Here is a 17911-nt window from a genome sequence, read left to right as displayed (position 1 = left end):
CATGATCGGCGCAGTGAGGGGAGTGTAGTTGGTGAACTTCCCGACACGAGGAAATGGTCTGGGTGCCTTGTTCGGGCCGCCGTCTCTGGCATGTTCCTTTTGTCCTTCTCTGCTTCCGCGGTGCCGGTCTTGGTTGTGAGAGGGCTGCCGTTTGTTGGCGGCCATGACTCGGCTCACTTCTTCGTTGTTGATGTACTCCTTAGCCACACATTGGATTTCCTGCATACTCCACACTGGTTTCGTGGTAAGGTGTTTTCTGAAGTCCTCGTTCAGGAGCCCGTTCGTCAAGCGCAAACTTGCGACTAAGTCCGTCAGCCCGTCAATTTTCAGGCACTCATCGTTGAATATGTCTAGGTATTTCCTGGTCGACTCGTCGAGTCGCTGAGTCACCCCGAGCAGGTTGATCGGGTGCTTCGCCTTTGCAATTCTTGTTGTGAACTGGGCTAAGAAGGCATGGCTGATGTCCGCGAAGCCGGTCACCGAGCCCTGCGCCCGCCAGGGTGACCGGAAAGGCGCGGCACCTTACCTCGTCTCCCACTCCCTCAAGGTTCATTCTGGCCTCAAGGCCGTGAGGTGTTCTAGCGGGTCTTGCGTTCCGTCGTACCTCATGTCCGTTGGCTTGTCAAAATATTTTGGCAGCCGGACCTCGAGTATGGAACGATGAAATGGGGTCGCCCCCATTATCACGGGTCCCCGTGTTCTCGTCGTTCTTCCTTCGTCGTCCTCCCGACGAGCGTCTTCGGTTGCTCGATCTGTAGTATGCCGCCTTTGATGTCTGGCATAAATGACGGGGTCATGGCGTCTTCTCGCATGTCCTCTCTCCCCGGCGCTCTCAGATTCAGCCTGGGAGCTGGGCGTGCGTCTGGAGTGGCTCCTAGAGTGAGAGTGGGAGTGGCTTTGTTCTGAGATGTGTTGGTCGTGCTCCCTGCCTGCCAGCCGGCGTTCCAAGTCTTGCATCCTATGGCGTAGCTCTTGCATTATTCTGGCGTAGTTGTCGCCAGTTCCCCCGAAGGGGCGTCTCTCATGGGATTGTGTTGTGTGTCTCGGAGGGGACCTCGGATGTTGCTGGGAAGCAGTCGCAGCGGCGTCCCCTCCGGGCTCAGCCTCGCGGCCTGTTCCAGTTTGGACCAGTACGAAGTCCATGGATGATCCCCACAGACGGCACCAATGTTCGGTAGGTCGGATACCAGACGGGTCGGGTGAGTATCCCGGTCAATAGGGGAGAAATCGACTGGACGTACCTCTCCGGATTGGGGGGGGTAAGCGAGGTCCCGAGCTCTTTAGATGTGGAAGGGGGTGTCACCTGCAAAGACACTCCGACGCTCAAGTCAGTGGGATGTGCAGGCGAAAAGGGGGGTGATTGGTATGTGACGTACCTTGGGGGAAGGGTAGGTCCTTCCCCATATATACCGTGTCAGAGGTGGGCCCTGTAGGGACAGGCCCACCTTCTTCAAGGCCTCCCTTGCACAGCTGTGGCAAAGCTGTCAGGGACGCGTGTCCGGATCGGAATCTGAGCATCTCCCCCGACCGTTCGGGTCGGGTGCTGCTCGGGTCGGGCCGGCCCGTAAACTACTTGGGCCAGGCCGTAACAGATTCGTTCCGTAAGAATATTCACATTAGGATTCGCACATCCATAGGGGTATAAAACTACAAACATATATCATTAATGAAAAAACCAAAATTTTAACAGGTTAAGATAGAAAAACGGATATTAGACACAAAATTCTTTTATTCCCTATATATATTGTTATAGATATTATTCTTTTAAAATTTTTAATTTTTATATTTATCATTATTTTTTTTCATGAAATGAAGAAAGATATAGAGAGTATCTCATATACTTCGTAAAATAAGAAAGAAAACAACATGAATAAAAATTATATATAAAATAAAAGGGTAGATGTAACAAAAATAAAAAAAAATTAATTGATAATCATATTTTTGACCTATTTTTAACATGACAGTTATATTAATTATTATTTATTAGTAGAGTTAAAGATGAAAAAGTGAAAATTGGACACCAAACTTTTCTATTTCCTTTATCCTTTATATATTGTGATAGATTTTATGAAATGAATTGCGTAAGAATACACCAAGTCTACAAAGTTAGACACCAAATTTTAATAACTTTATATATTATTTGATTAAAGAGTACTCTATTATATGTAAATTTTTTTTAAAGTTAAACCATATACATTAAAAATATATAAACTGTGTATATTAATTTAATTAATTTTGTTAACAACCAATTATATTATTATGATGTTTGTTACTTGGACAGCTTCATTATTATGCACTTCCATTTTTAGATTTTTTAAAGATTAGAACATAGATATTAATCAAAATTGAATTTATAACAAAAATAAATTATCAGAATATATGTTAAGTTTTATATTACTTGAAATAAAATGAATCAATTTTAAACTGTGTGATGGGGTAAAACCATTTTTTTTATAAAAGAACAAAAAGAATTGAGTACATGATGGTAGTTTTTTACTAAAAGCTAATCCGTTTTTAAATTCAATCGTGAGACAAAGTCATTTTTTAATAAAAAAGAAATAAGAGTAAAATAAAAAAAAAATTAAAAACTAAATTTTCGTATCCCCTTTATATATTGGTATAAATAATTTACTAACAAAATTAAAAGTTCAAACAAAAACTACGAGGACAATAATAATAAAAAAAATTTTATGTAAAATTATTATTAAATGAAATTAATAGTTGAAAATTATTTAATTATAATATAATAAAATATATTAAATTATTTAATAATTTTTAATTATTATTTTTAATTAAAAAAAGTTACATATAAATTTTTACTAAAATAAATATTTATATATAATTATTTTTATATAAAATTTATAATTAAAAATTATTAAATAATAATTTAATCAAACTTATTAATTTATTTAACCATTTTTAAATATTAATTTCATGAGTTTCCACCTTTTACTTATATATATACATGGAGAGTTCCAACACGTGGTTTAATGTATATATATATATATGAAAACGGAGATTGAGGGAGAAAGAAGGAGGAGGCTAAGAATGGCAACTATTGTATCCATTATTCTAAAACAATTCCCATGTGATAAGTTTAACTCAACCCTCTACCTTTCAATAGTAGTTGCCATCATTATTAGCATCCTTCTTGTGATTAATCTAACTATCACAAGAAGAAGCAAATCAATTATAAATCTTCCACCATCACCACCAAAGTTACCATTCATTGGAAACCTTCACCAACTAGGAACACTGCCACACCGTTCTTTCCAAGAACTCTCCAACAAGCATGGCCCTCTCATGTTCCTTCAGTTAGGGCAAATCCCAGCATTAGTGGTTTCATCTGCAGATTTGGCCAAGGAAATCATCAAAAACCATGATCTTGTTTTCGCGAGCCGCCCTCGAACGACGGCCGGAAATATCTGTATCTATGGCTGCAAAGACATAGCGTTTGCGCCCTACAACGAAGCATGGAGACAGAAAAAAAAAGTTTGTGTTGTTAAACTTCTAAGTACCAAAAAAGTTAAATCGCTTCTCCCTGTAAGACAACATGAGGTTGCAAAACTTGTTGCTACCATCCAAGAAGCGTGCTCAAGAGAAGTCTCATCATCATCTTGTGTGATTAATCTTAGTGAGTTGTTGGTTGCTACATCGTACAACATCGTTTCAAGATGTGTTCTTGGACAAAACTTTGATTTCTCAGAAGTTAGTGGTCATGGAAGCTTTGGAGAGCTTGGCAGGAAGTTGGTGAGGCAATTCGGTGAGTTTTGTGTTGGTGATTTCTTCCCCTCATTGGGTTGGGTTGATGCTGTTAGAGGCTTGACTTCCAAGTTTAATGCCACTTCTGTAGCAGTAGATGCTTTCATGGAAGGAGTAATTGAAGAGCACAAGAAAAATAAGACGAACAATGATGATGATGATGATAGTAACAAAGACTTTGTGGCTATACTTCTTCATCTTCAAGAGATGGGTATGCTTGAATTTGAGTTCACTAGAGAAGATCTCAAAGCAATCCTAGTGGTTTGTTTCTTCTATCTTCCTTTCTCATAATATAGGATCAGCATAATATATAGAATGACTCATTTTGTGTTTTTAATTTGGGATGTTTTTGAAAGTAAACTTTTGTAAAATTGAATAAATTTTGAATTAATTATTTTACTTGAAATAAATCATAGAAAAATACTAGGAGCCATCAAAGTCATATACTTTAGAGTATATTATTTATCATTAATATTTGGAACGTAAGTTCTATATAAATACAATATTATTATAATGTTTACTTTAGAGTATATTAACATGCTTTAGAGTATGTTATTAATACTTTATATTGACATTTGATCCTATATTATTATAATGTTTACTTTATCATCTATAAATTTGTTCTATTGTTCGCCTTACTCTTTAAACTCTTTTCCTATTTTTAATTGCAACCCCGCTACGTAATGAACAAAAATTCTATCAATTTTTACTAACTCTTGCTTATAATTATGTTTAATAAAAATATTTTTATAGATGTGTCTAATAAAAATATTTTTTTTATGATTGTATTTAATAAAAATATTTTTATAAATATGTTTTTTGAATATATTTCTTTATATATGTGTCTTCTAGTGAAGATGTCTTTAATATTAATTATTATTAACAATAAGTTGGCAGATAGTATATTTATCTTTTAATAGATATTTAGTCATCAGTAGCGTATTATTTTAACCCATTATTTCATTTGGTTAATATAGGACATGTTTCTTGGAGCAACTGATTCTAGCTCCACCATTTTAGAGTGGACTTTTTCTGAGCTCCTTAAGAATAAGCCAAGTACCATGAAGAAAGTTCAAGAAGAGGTAAGACAAGTTGTGGGGAACAAATCAATGATAGATGAAAATGACATAAATCAAATGAACTATTTGAAGTGTGTGATCAAAGAAGTTCTTAGGCTACACCCACCTCTTCCTGTCTTAGTCCCTAGACAAACAACATCAAATTCAAAAATAAAAGGCTATGATATTCCGTCAAAAACAACTGTTTATTTGAATGTTTGGGCAATTCATAGGGACCCTGAATTATGGAAGGATCCTGAAGAATTCATTCCTGAAAGATTTGAAAGTAACCAAATTGATTTCAAAGGACAAGATTTTCAGTATATCCCTTTTGGATCCGGAAGAAGGGGTTGTCCTGGAATGTCATTTGGACTTGCTTCTACAGAATATATTCTTGCTAATCTTTTATATTGGTTTGATTGGAAGCTGCCTATAAATGAAGACATAGACATGACTGAAATGTCTGGAATCATTGTTAGCAAGAAAGTACCACTTCATCTTGAAGCCGTAATGATGGACAATTAGATATATAATTGTTTATGTTTTTTTTATGAATTTAAATTTTTATGATATATTCGCATTTTTATGACCTAAAAATTTAAAGTTTTATCACTGTTGACCCCAAAAGATTATTTAAAGCTTGATGTATTTGTGATTATTAGGCTCCTTGATTTCAAGATTTTACTTCACCTTCTCTATGGTGGAACTTTGTTACATGTATGTAATAAGCTTTCTTTATCTTGTAATGGGTGGTGGAACTTATTAATAAGAAAACATGATATTTGGTTGTTTAATTAGTCTAATTAGTTAAGTTTAAGTATCATTTTGCGATTGTAATTTCATTTTTTTTCAAGAAAATCTGGCGCCATAATAAACTTTAGAATTACACAAGTCACGTCTAGTTCATTACTTTTTTTTTTTGGTGACTTCTAGTTCATTACTTTACTCCCCTAATAATCCCCCAAACCACCAATTAATGGAGTTAGGCTATTATTAATAACTTTATGTATTTTATGGTTAATATAATTAATATTTATTAAACAACTACTCTTCTACCTTAACCCATAACAATAATAAAGAAGTCTTGTGGCTCATAAATTTAATCCAACAGAATACATAAATTCAATTACAATTTTAGTTTTTATTATCTCATGTTATTTGTATGTTATCTTTTTATTCTTACACAATTTTATCAATATTAAAAGTAATTAAGTATCATCAAAATGGTAGTATACCTATATATGAGTTATTAATTAACTTTAATTTATATATATTGAACCAAATAAAATAAATAAAAATTTGTGAAATTGTATCACATGGAACTGAAATATATTCCGTAACTTATGATGAGCATCTCTGAATTGTCTTTGATGAGATACTGTACAAATTGAAGTCATAGTACAATAATGCAAGTAATAATTGTAGCTCTGATGAGATAGGGTGGGTCGCTTTTTAATAGAGGTGAATGCTATAGCGTAGCGGATCAAATTCCTATCTATTTGATGGCAGATTCAGTTGGTATCTATGAAAATTTCGTGTGAATCACTTTGTACTTAAGTTATTAAAAAACTAAACAAATAATATTTAATAAATTTTACATAATTTATTTTTTATTTTAAATATTTTATTTTTTACTTAAAAAAAAGTTAGGTAATTTAGACACCATAACAAAGACACTATAAAATTCACCTTTAATTTTAGTGTCATGGTTTACCCTTTCTAATAATGCACTTTTTAATTTTCATATGAAAATATAATATGTGATGGACTTCGTTATGGAGAAGGGTGGTGCTTCACCTGAGTGTGATGTCAGGTATACCACAAATCGAACCCTGTGTATTGTATGAAGGAACACGGACGGTCCGTGTTGTAGGTGGGAAGACGAACCCTCCGACTTGTTCTTCCCCTGCCACTTATCGCGCTCAACTGGCTCCCCCAACGGTGCCCTACCCAACATTAACCCCACATTTACCTTCCGTTTCTCTCACTTTACTAAATAATAACAGAAATTACACTAACAAATTTTTGGGTTACATATCATCAAGGAAAAAAATACAAATGCAGAGAACCAGAGGAAGAACACGGATCTGAGACTGTTATACGAGTTGCACACTTTTATATTTTCATTAACCCTAAATCGGACTCACCGTTTATCATTTTAAAAAAAGGGAACTTTGTACGATTTCATTTTCAGATTGATTAAAAAAAATATATATATATATATATATATATATATATATATATATATATATATATATATATATATATATATATATAACGGATGGTCCGTTTTGCATTGTTAAAATTCAAAATTCCAGCCATCATCAAGACGTACCCTCCGACTTGTTTGCTTATTTTTTTTAACAAATAACTCAGATTAAAATATATATATATATATATATACACAAAACGGATGGTCCGTTTTGCATTGTTAAACTTTAAAATTCCAGTCATCATCACATCGTACTCTCCGACTTGTTAGCTTATTTTTTTAACAAATAACTCGGACCCTCCGAGTTTTACATCTAGACATGACATAAAGCTGTCCTACCTTCTCGTCTAACACTCCCTATTTTCATATCTGGAGAAAGCACACTCACGGGTTTTATAACTAAAAAATTGAGCCCTAATAATGTACATGTGAAAATTCAGTATATATTTTGTTGTGTGGATACTATACATTTAAGAGTTAAATTTATTTTTTTATTTTAAAATTTTTAAATATATAAATTTGATCTTTAAATTTGTATTTTAGTGTTAAAAGATTTTTTAAACATGTTAATCGAATCTTTCAATTTATTTTACAGAAAAAAAAATTATTTTACTAATATAAATTGAATCCTCTGATTATTTACTATAAAATTTGGCCCTTAAATTTTTTAAATTTGAGAGTCTGATTTATTATTTAAAATAAAAAATAATCAAAATATATATCAAAAAAAATATACCAATTAATCATGATATTGTTACATACAATTTTCTTTCTATTTCTAACAAAATTAGCTGGGTGGTGTCGTTTGCCTTTTTTTTTTTTTTTTGTGGAATAAGCTACTGCTACTGCTAGCAATAATAGAGGGCAAGTGAAGAATCTAACATGCACGATATATAGAATAAAGAGGTAATGCTCAGGATGCTCCTTACACTAAAAAGAAAAGTATGTTGTCACGCTTTTTTTTATTACGCTTTAAAAGTGTGGCCAAAAAAGATTAATGATCACGCTTTAATAAGGGTGGTGATTGATTAAAAATTTGGCCATGTTTTTTTTTGCTACGCTTCAAAAGCGTGACCAAAATGATCAATGGCCACACTTTTATGAGAGTGGCAATTGATTAGCGATTTGGCCACATTTTTTTGTGCCATGCTTCAAAAGCGTGACTATAGAGAAAAATAGGTACACTTCTAAAGCGTGCCAATAGAATTATGTTACGGTAACATTTGTAAAGCGTGCTAATAGGGTGTATAAAGTTATATAGTGACCAAAAACACTTAAACGCGCGTTTTTCATCATCAGTCTTCACTATGCATGTGCCAGAGGCTCTTCATCGTGGCTCCAACCCTAACCCCAAAGCCACTTCATCGCGCTTTCAACCCCTCCTTCGGCGCTCCCTCCGTCTCAAACCCTCCGTCATGCTCTCTCTCTCTCTCTCTCTCTCTCTCTCTCTCTCTCTCTCTCTCTCTCTCGCAAGTCCTTAAACGTCACTCCTCCGTCGTGCTCCGTAATGCTCTATTGCATTCCCTTCGTGCCGCCAGTCTCTGTTATCCTTTCTCCATGCCCTGTTCCTGGTCGCCGGTCTCTGCCTCCTTTGCGTATCTTGTCATCCTCTACATGTGGCTGTGTTGAAGCTCCGAACTCCAAAGCTTCTCCGCGTCCCTGGCTCAGCTTCTGCCTCTACTTCAGGTGAGTTTGTGTTCTTTGCTATTTCTCATTCAATTATGATCTCTTTTAAAAAAAGGAAAAAGTTGGAAGAACCAATTTTATTAATCTTAAATATAAGAACAGTTTTGTTTCGCTACTTTCCCCAACCTTATTGCCATTGCTTCCCCTAAACAAACTGTTGAGTAAAGCATCAATGGCTACTGCATTGTTATGTACCACAGGTAATAAGGGATAGGTATGGTGATCTAGTGAAGATACTCTCCACCTGCCTAAAGGATTTGGTAGGCAGTGCGAGTAAAGGAAGGTATGTTTTATGTGACACATGGATCTCTGCTCTTTTGCACTTTATAGAGTTATTGTAAATTGAAGTTATTGTTATTTAGTGGTTGAATTTGTTCACATGAAAATGCATTGTATACATTAATCAATTGTCAGAGTCAGAGTAGAAAATAAGAGGAGTGTATATGGCTGTTGGTTAACTTTCCAGTTTTCACTTGGGCTATACAATTAATTTTACTTGCATCACAAATATGAGCATTTATCAAAATTTATCTCATGCACGTTGCAACTTTAAGAAAGAAAAAAAAAAACAAGTGCCGATAGTAATGCATGTTAGCCTATGATAATTTCTTTGGCTGTTTGGTTGTGGAGTTATTTGTATTGTATTCTAGAAAATGTGGCAACATGCTATCGGAAAATAATATTCTGTTCCCTAGAAGCATTTTACTAATTATTGTGTGGTGTATGTGTAATGATAATTTCAAGTGTGTAAAGTGGTCATCTTGTTAAATCTGCATCTCATGTCTACTTTCAGCGAGACACGTAAGTTTGTCATTTGTTTAAGCCTCAGCTGCAAATAGTTTTTTGTTTTTTTGGTCAAGTCAACTGTAAATAAGTTATACCTCAAATGTGTCCAATGTGACATGCCTAAAGGAATTCATAAAAAAATCTCACACCTTCGCGAATGTCCAAACAAGTAATGCCCAACCCAATCCAAAACGGAAACCAACTTCAAACATGCACGTGTCAGCAGAGTCTCTCTAAAAAGTGACTAGGAAATTCGCACGTTTTTTCTCAATTGGAGAGAATTTTCTCTCATTAGAGAGATTCTTGAGAATAGTGTAAAACACATTTGAAGTGTAAAACACAATTTCAAAGCAAGTAGCACTCAATCATAACACCCGAACTTTGATATCACTAAGCATAACATCAAACTACATCCTTCAACCACATTTCTAAACACAATTCATCAAACCTACAACCTTGCTAACTTCAACCCTAACCAGAAGATTAAACCAGCTTCTCCATTGCTTTCAATAGTTCTACCATACACCATAACTAGAAGATTAAACCAGCTTTTCCACTGCTTTCAATAATTCTACCATACACCATATAATTTCTACTAGCAAAAACATAACCATTAGCTTCCACCCCTCCTGAGTTCAATCCTGCATATTTTATCACCACGTAGCTAAACACCCTTAAACCTTAACCTTGTATAGCACAACTAAACTTCCTTTCAACCGGTTTCACCAACCACGCCTTCAAAATAACCTTATCTTTTCCCAAGTCAAGGAAACCCGTTCCACATCACAAGTAACCTATATCAGAAAACAACCACACACAAACCACATCAATTTCTGAGCTAAAGTAGGAATTACCAAGACATTATGGTGAGAAATATAGGAATGGATCCCATTGAAGGCAAAATCATAAGCATAAGGCCAAAGAGAAACCAAGGCCTTAACTCGGACCATTGCAACATGGTCGAAAAAGTCATCACAAAAAAAGAAATAAAATTCAAGGTTTGCAAGAACCCCCTTTTAGGTATGTGGTGCAACCCAGAAGGAGTAGCCATTTTTGAAGTAGGGAGGAAATTCCTAATCAACTTTAGCGATAGAAGGAGAGGAATGCAAATCTTAGACAGTGGTCCTTGGTGCATAAAAGGAAATCTCATCAACTTACAAAGATGGTCATCGGGGACATTTTAGGGGAGATAAACCACGACTTCATGGCTTTTTGGATTCAAGTATATGGAGTACTAGAGGAATACATGAACCTGGAAGTAGCCTCTAAAAATGTAGATTTAATAGGAATTGTCAAAGAAATGGAAGATCCTGTCTTAGACAACACTCTCATGAGGAACTTTTTGAGATTCAAAGCCACAATAGACATTTCAAGGCCCCTCCAAACAGGATTCTAGCTAACAAGAGACCCCCATCCAAAAACGTGGGTAAGCTTCAAATACGAGAGATTACAAGATTGCTACTATTTCAATTGTGGCATCATAAGGCATGAGAGAAGGACCTGTAGCAAACCCATAGCCATAGCATGTTGGAATCCTAACATACCCAGATACTCAGTGAACCTAGAAACCAATCCAGCCAGACCGCTAAACACCATGGAGGCAAGAAGACAAGCAGGGATGTTCGAGCAAAGAAAGGAAGGAGAGGTGTGTACGCCACAAACCAGAACCAGAGAGTTTGAACAAAAGACAGCGAAAAGTGTTGTTAACCAACGGATAATAGAGAGTGAAGAGGCTGAAGTGACTTCTAAAGATAAGGGCGGTGCCAGGCACGGACCTACATGGAACCATGGGGGGGCACTTGCCCCCACTCTCATTTAATTTTTTTAAACAAAAAAAAATATATACATATATAATATGCCCCCATTTTAAATTTTAAATGATCCCATTACAAATAAATTAAACTAATTATTTAAAACCTTGAATCCATTTTATCTTGCTATCATTTTGATTATGAGTTAACCTAATTAAATTTAGTCTTCTCTCATTCTCAAATCCTAGTCGTCACTCATTTATTCTCTTAAACTCTCTTCTTAGTTTCATATTTTCAACATTTTTTTTCTATTCCTTGTTTAGTGGTCATCTTGTCTTCATCAACAGGTAAATTTTAAATTCTCTATTTTGTTTTATACAGCTCTCTATGATTTTATGTTTTTTTTCAATTTTATTGTTTCTCTTTTCATATTTTCGATTGCAAATTTTAATTCAAACAATTATAGTTTAGGTATTAATCTATTTTTATATTCTCTTCATGAATTTATATATTTTATTTTATTTTTGATTTAGTGATCCTTATTATTTATTTGTTTATCTTTCATTCTATTCTATTATATATAATTATGTTGCATATAAATTTCTAAAGTGAATCGATCAATTTACTAATTTAGAATATATATTTTTTATTTTTAGAAATAATAATGGAAAAATATTTTAAAAGAAAGCTACCACTAGAATCTGAAGTCACTTCATTAGTCTCTTCTAATAAAAAAAAGTTTTTAAAATTCAATGTAAAAAGTTTCATAGTTGATCCTGAACAACGACCCAAAATTTTAAATTATGATATAAATGACAGAGATGAAATTAGACAAATTTATTTGTGAAAAGATCATTGTCAACCAAGAGAATATAATTTTCTACAAACATATTTTGGGACTTTTTTTGGTAAATTTAATGCTGATTGGTTTGATGAATTTAGCAATTAATTGGAATATAGTATTTCATAAGATGCTGTTTTTTATCTCTATTATTATCTTATGAAATCTGATAGTGCGAGTAGTAATGCTTTTATAAAAGAGCTCTTTTTAAATTTAAATTAATATATCTTTTGATAATAATGTGAATTATTTTTGCCCCCTTACCATAAATTTTCTGGGTCCGTCACTGGGCGGTGCAGTACACAAGGACAGTGGGAGAGGGGCAGGAAATAAGGAGGAAGAAATCCTTAATCCCCGAAAACAAGGTAAGGAGCACAACGAGCAAGATCTGCTACAAATCAATCAAATAAGTCAAGCTTCCAAAATCAGAAGAGAGATAAATAGAAAGAGTGAGGTAGAAAGAAGGGTGATGGAGTGTCTGAGCAAAGAAAATGGGATAGTAAGCAATCAACATGGGCCTCCTGCTAATATTTGGACCAACACAACATCTCCAATAATTCAAGACCAAGAATTGGACTACAAACAAAAAGAGGCAAAAACCAATCAAGATGGTGCTCTGATGAGAGATAATTCAAGTGGACTCAGCCCTAACAAAGATATATCAGGAGGTAATGTCAGCCTAAGCCAACTTACAATCTTCAGGAAAGTTGAAAATAACAAATAAGCCATGTTACCATCTAACTACCCAAGAGCACTCTCAATCAATCCAGAAGACCCAAATGGAAAGAAGTTGATCTACAAAGAACCAAAATACGGGATATGGGCTACAAGGGAAGCGGCCAAAATGAATAAAGGAAAAGGAAAACAGAGAATGGAAGGCTCTATCAACTACGTGGAAGATGGCAACTATTATGTGGAGCTTCCACTAGAGGAGGAGAAAAAATTGGCACAAGAGAACAACGGCAAATAGAACTCAACAGCATGGGATAGGGAACTAGCAATGAGAATAAAGAAGGGTTTGAGTCTAAAGAGGAGCAGAGAAGTAGCAGCAATTTACCTAATCACAAATGAGGACTGGGAGAATGAACAAGAGCCAAAACAAGCAAAAAAATTCAAGGGAAGTGACATTGATGCGGAGGAACTCCAGGAGCTTTACCAGAAACAAATGTACATAAAACAAAATAAGGGAGAGGAAGATTCAATGGCTGAGGAGGTGGACCTAACCATGCTCCCTACACGAGTGTCCTAAGTGGGAACTGTCATGAAGTGGCAGCCACCGCAACAGTAGCTGAGCTTAGAAGTTTATGTAAACAATACATGACTGCCTTAGTATTTCTAATAGAAACTAGAGCAAGAGATGTAAGAATCAGTAAATTAAAAAGAAGGTTGTCACTAGACAATCATTTTTTTGTGGAACCCCGGGACTTGTCTGGTGGGCTATGCATTTTATGGAAGAATAGTATGAATATTGTTGTTTATTCTTGGTCTCAAAATTTCATTAAGGCATATATAGAAGATAATAATGGCAACAGATGGGAAGATATTTTTGTTTACGATAATTCCACTTTCAAACATAGAAGGAAGTTATGGAGAATCTTATCTGCGGATTGAAGAGACTCAAAAGAGCCCAGGTGCTATATTGGAGACTTTAATGAGGTCTAATACCAAGAGGAGAAAGAAGGAAAGCATCCTAAATCCAAGATACAGATGGAAGAGTTAAGAGAATTTATTAATGACAATGCACTAATGGACCCGGACATGAAAGGAAATAAATTCACTTGGTTCAGCAATTCCAGAGATGGATTTGTTACTCGAAAAAAATTGGACAGAGCCTTCGTCAATTGGAGTTAGAGTTCCTGTTGTTTCCTCCGATCATTGCCCCTTCTTCTCTAATTAAACCCATAATAGAGGAGCACCAAATTGTTTAGATATGAGGCATTTTGGAAAGACAATGAGGAATACGAGAAAATCATTAAGAAAGGTTGGGACAAAGTGGGTGCAACAGATGGAAGTTGGCTAAAGCTTCTTACAAGAATGAAGAAGTGAAGCGCAAGGAAGAGCTAGAAAAATGGAGTAAAAGAACGTTCAGAAGGGCTGACAGAGAGATAGAAAAGTTAAAAGCCAAGTTTCAAAGGCTACAGAATAGTTCCTACACCTACCAACAACAACAACAAATCTAAGAAACTAAGGAAGCTATTTCCAGATTGTAGAACCAAAAAGAAATATTTTGGGGCCAAAGAGCAAGAATTATATTGTTAAAATGGGGAGACAAAAAATAGCTTTCTTCCATGCTACAACCATTTAAAGAAGAGATAGAAACATAATAGGAAAACTAAAAAATGGTAATGGGCAATGGATTCAAGGGCAAGTAGAAATTATGCAACTTATCGAGAATTACTTTTCGAATCAAGAGAGAATGTGGAGATGAACGAGTGCATCATTAAACCCTAAGAGGATAAATGAAGACATGAATGAATTTTTTAGCCGAGATGTCAAAGATGAAAAAATCAGAGATACAGTTTTCAGCATTGATAGTCTTAAAACGCCAGGACCGGATGGATTAAATGGCTTGTTTTATCAGAAACACTCGGGCGTGATTAACAAAGAAGTGTGTGCAGTGGTTAGAAGTTTTTTCAAGGACAGCCTCTTATCGAAGGATGTCAATGAGACTCATGTGGTGCTGGTCCCAAAAGTCAAGCAAGCTGAGAGCCTCAACCGTCTAATGCTCCTTAGCTACTGCAATTTTATATACAAAATCATCTCATGGGTGATGGTTATAAGGATGAGGAGGATTATAGACCATATTATTTCTCACGTTCAAAGTGCTTTTATAGGTGGTAGACAAATCCAAGACAATATCGTAATTGTCCAAGAAGCTTTTCATGCTATAACCAAGAGAGGCAAGAATAGTTCAGACAATCTATCCATCAAGCTTGACATAAACAAAGCTTATGACAGACTTGAGCGGGACTTTTTAGAAGAAACTCTAAGGGTGTGTGTGGTTCAAGTATTACTTTGTTACAAAGATTCCATTCCCATAGGAATCAAAGATACCCGAAGAAAATGTGGGAATTGAAATGATGATATTCTGATTTTCTAGAATCAAACTTGTTTAGGAATAGTTTTTCAAACTTTGAACCAAATATGGGAATATGATATTCCCATCTTAAAATTTCTAAAAATTATTTATAATTCCTCCAACTACACACACCCTAAGGGCTTTTGGCTTCAAGGAGCGATGGACTAATAAGTGAGTGATGGAGTGTGTCAAAAGAATGAGCTACAATTTTAATAATAAAATATGAATAAATTACTATGTGAAAGGTAAAATTTTAAATTTTATTAGTTTAAGAAACATCAAATTTAAATATTTAAAATTATATATTAAATTTTAATAATTGTATTATATATTTAATTAAATTGGTTCAATTATAGTTCAATTTCGATTAGACTATTAAATTATTGAACCCATCATTTAACAAATTCAATTCTTGCAACCTTAATTACAACCATTACCACAGCATACATCATCACCATCTAATGTTGATACGTCAATACAAAATTCAAACACATCTAGAGTTTTTACAAGATCCTCACATCATCAAATAACTCATATTTTTACACAAATTACTCAGAATAAACCAATATTTGAGACAGTAGTGGATCCAAAAAATTTTGATAATGAGAGTAAAATATAAAAAATATTATGTATATATTAAAAATTAGTTACAAAACTAGTAACAATATATTTATGTTATATTTAATGTTTATTTTATATTTCAATATGTGAATGATTTGATGCTGGTTTTTTGTGTACACTTAACAAAGTTGACAAACTATAAACATAATACAATAATAACTTTTATTATTATATTTTGTTATTGTCAAATTTGATTGGTCTTTAACTTATCTAACCAACAATTTTTTTTTTTTTACCAAAGATAGGAGACTCGAATCCGTAACCTCTTAATTGAGTGTGGGAAGATTATGTCATTTGAGCTATAACTCATTGACATCTAACCAACAAATTAAAAATACTAAAATAATAATTTAAATAATAACATATAATTTAAAATTTTATTCTATAGCTAGATTTCATATTTTAAAAAGATTGATTAATCTTTTTATTGTCAACATAATTAAATATTTTTTAAATATATATTACTAAATAATCATTTAAAAATTCATTTTCTATATGATTATAGAACTGACTCTTTATAATATTTATAGCTGAATTTTTGTTTTCAACTAGTACAATTACTATGAATAAAATTAAAACTAATTTCTAAAAAAAATACCAATAAATAAACAATATTCTTTCAAGTCTTAACAGATTTGATAATAATTTAATTTAATGGAGTCAAATTTAATTATTTAATAGAGAGAAATAAATATTATCTTTAGGTATTACTTACAAATTTTTCAAATTTTTCAAATTTTACGTGGCATATTTGGATCATTTGATGTTCCACTGAATGCATTCCATTAAAAATTGTGGACAAATGCGAAGGTCGAAATTAAGAGTAATATACTAATTTAGTATCCAATTTTGAAGGAATATGTTTGAAGAGGAATTTGTAGTTTAATGTATTGTAAAATATTCGAAATATGGAGACAATGAATTCATGAACATAGGCTTTTATGGATGTGACGAAGAATGAAAAGAGGATTATTGCACACGTAACTTAACAGATACTATCGTGTGCAATTTAACAGATACTATCGTATCTATTTAATTGCTTTTCTAATTAGTTAGTAAATTAATTTTATATTTTTATTTTTAAAATTATAAATTTAATATCAACAATTAAAAAAAATATATCAAAAATTATTTATTATTTTGAATGTATAAAATAAATAAATTTAAACTGAATAAGATAGATTAAAAACTCATTATATTATTATTATATGTAACAAAATTATAATAAAGATTTACTAACATTATTTATAGATTAGTTATTTATAAATGTTATTAAATTTAGAAATTAATTTATTAATGGAGGTAAAAATGGTGATATATAATATTATTGGTGTATGAGGTGTAATCTACAAATATAAATCTGCCATACTTAATAATCTGAAAAACGCAAGTTACGTTCTTTATGAGGCCCAAAAAAACAAAAACTGCAGCAGCTGCAAAACATAGCTTGTCAGGGGAGCTATTCAGTGCATGACACGTGTCTCTCCTTCGTGTGTGTTTGCTATAATCTCCAAACATCTTTTATAATTTCAACTTCACCTAATTCGATTTTTTTTACACAAGTAACTATTAAAAAAATGAGAAAATTACATTCCCCTCCCCTGCGAGATGTTAAAATGACATTCCCCTCCCTTCTATTTTATAAATGTACATTTCCCTCCCTTCTAACTTTTAAAAAACCTCATCTTTAATCCATTTTAAACTTTTTGTGTTAACTAATGTTAACTTTATCTATTTTTTAAGAAAAAATAATTTATTTTAAAAAAAAATACCCATTAGTAAAAATTTTATTTTTTATCATTAAATTTTACTTACCAAAATATCCTTTAATAAATTATTCTTTTATTGATTAAATTGTATTTTTTAAAAAATTAATAATTATATATTTTTTTCTAAAATACCCTTCAATAATTTTTTAATTATTAAATTATAATTTTACCAAAATTTTCGTTAACATTTTTTTTATATTTTACTATTATTTTTCGATATCTATATATATTATTTTAACATTAAATAAAAATTTTTAGTAAGATTATTTTTCAATATCAATATATATTAATTGTTATATATATTAACAGTAGTAAGATTTTTTATTTAATGTTAAAATAATATATA

At 33.0% G+C, this 17911-nt stretch overlaps 1 protein-coding gene and 1 long non-coding RNA gene across 3 annotated transcripts; one reads left to right on the top strand and one right to left on the bottom strand.

The window, feature by feature from the left end:
• Positions 1-2995: 2995 nt before the first annotated feature.
• LOC112771751 (cytochrome P450 71A1-like) lies at positions 2996-5614 on the top strand. 2 transcript variants are annotated; one of them, XM_072225748.1, is made up of 3 exons: positions 3030-3763; positions 3854-4023; positions 4740-5614. In XM_072225748.1, the coding sequence occupies exons 1-3, from the start codon at positions 3049-3051 to the stop codon at positions 5343-5345; spliced, it is 1491 nt and encodes a 496-aa protein (XP_072081849.1). In that variant the 5' UTR covers positions 3030-3048; the 3' UTR covers positions 5346-5614. The 2 variants fall into 2 exon arrangements, with proteins under 2 accessions (XP_025672347.2, XP_072081849.1); XM_025816562.2 differs by having other exon boundaries at positions 2996-4023.
• Positions 5615-9745: 4131 nt separating this feature from the next.
• On the bottom strand, positions 9746-11261 carry LOC140181145 (uncharacterized). Its single transcript, XR_011875813.1, has 2 exons — positions 11005-11261; positions 9746-10298 (listed from the first exon to the last, which is right to left on the bottom strand). It is a non-coding gene; the product is annotated as an uncharacterized lncRNA (long non-coding RNA).
• Positions 11262-17911: the final 6650 nt, after the last annotated feature.

The sequence above is a fragment of the Arachis hypogaea genome, chromosome 18 (genome assembly GCF_003086295.3).
Source record: "Arachis hypogaea cultivar Tifrunner chromosome 18, arahy.Tifrunner.gnm2.J5K5, whole genome shotgun sequence".
Classification (NCBI taxonomy): domain Eukaryota; kingdom Viridiplantae; phylum Streptophyta; class Magnoliopsida; order Fabales; family Fabaceae; genus Arachis; species Arachis hypogaea.
Note: the sequence above shows the minus strand (reverse complement) of the source record. Positions and strands in the feature narration are given on the sequence as shown.

What these genes read in the sequence shown, in the direction of transcription:
- LOC112771751 (XM_025816562.2), top strand. Translation starts at nt 3,007, where the DNA reads ATGAAAACGGAGATTGAGGGAGAAAGAAGGAGGAGGCTAAGAATGGCA. An exon ending in ATCTCAAAGCAATCCTAGTG is followed by an intron (nt 4,024 to 4,739) that starts GTTTGTTTCTTC and finishes TGGTTAATATAG; the next exon opens with GACATGTTTCTTGGAGCAAC.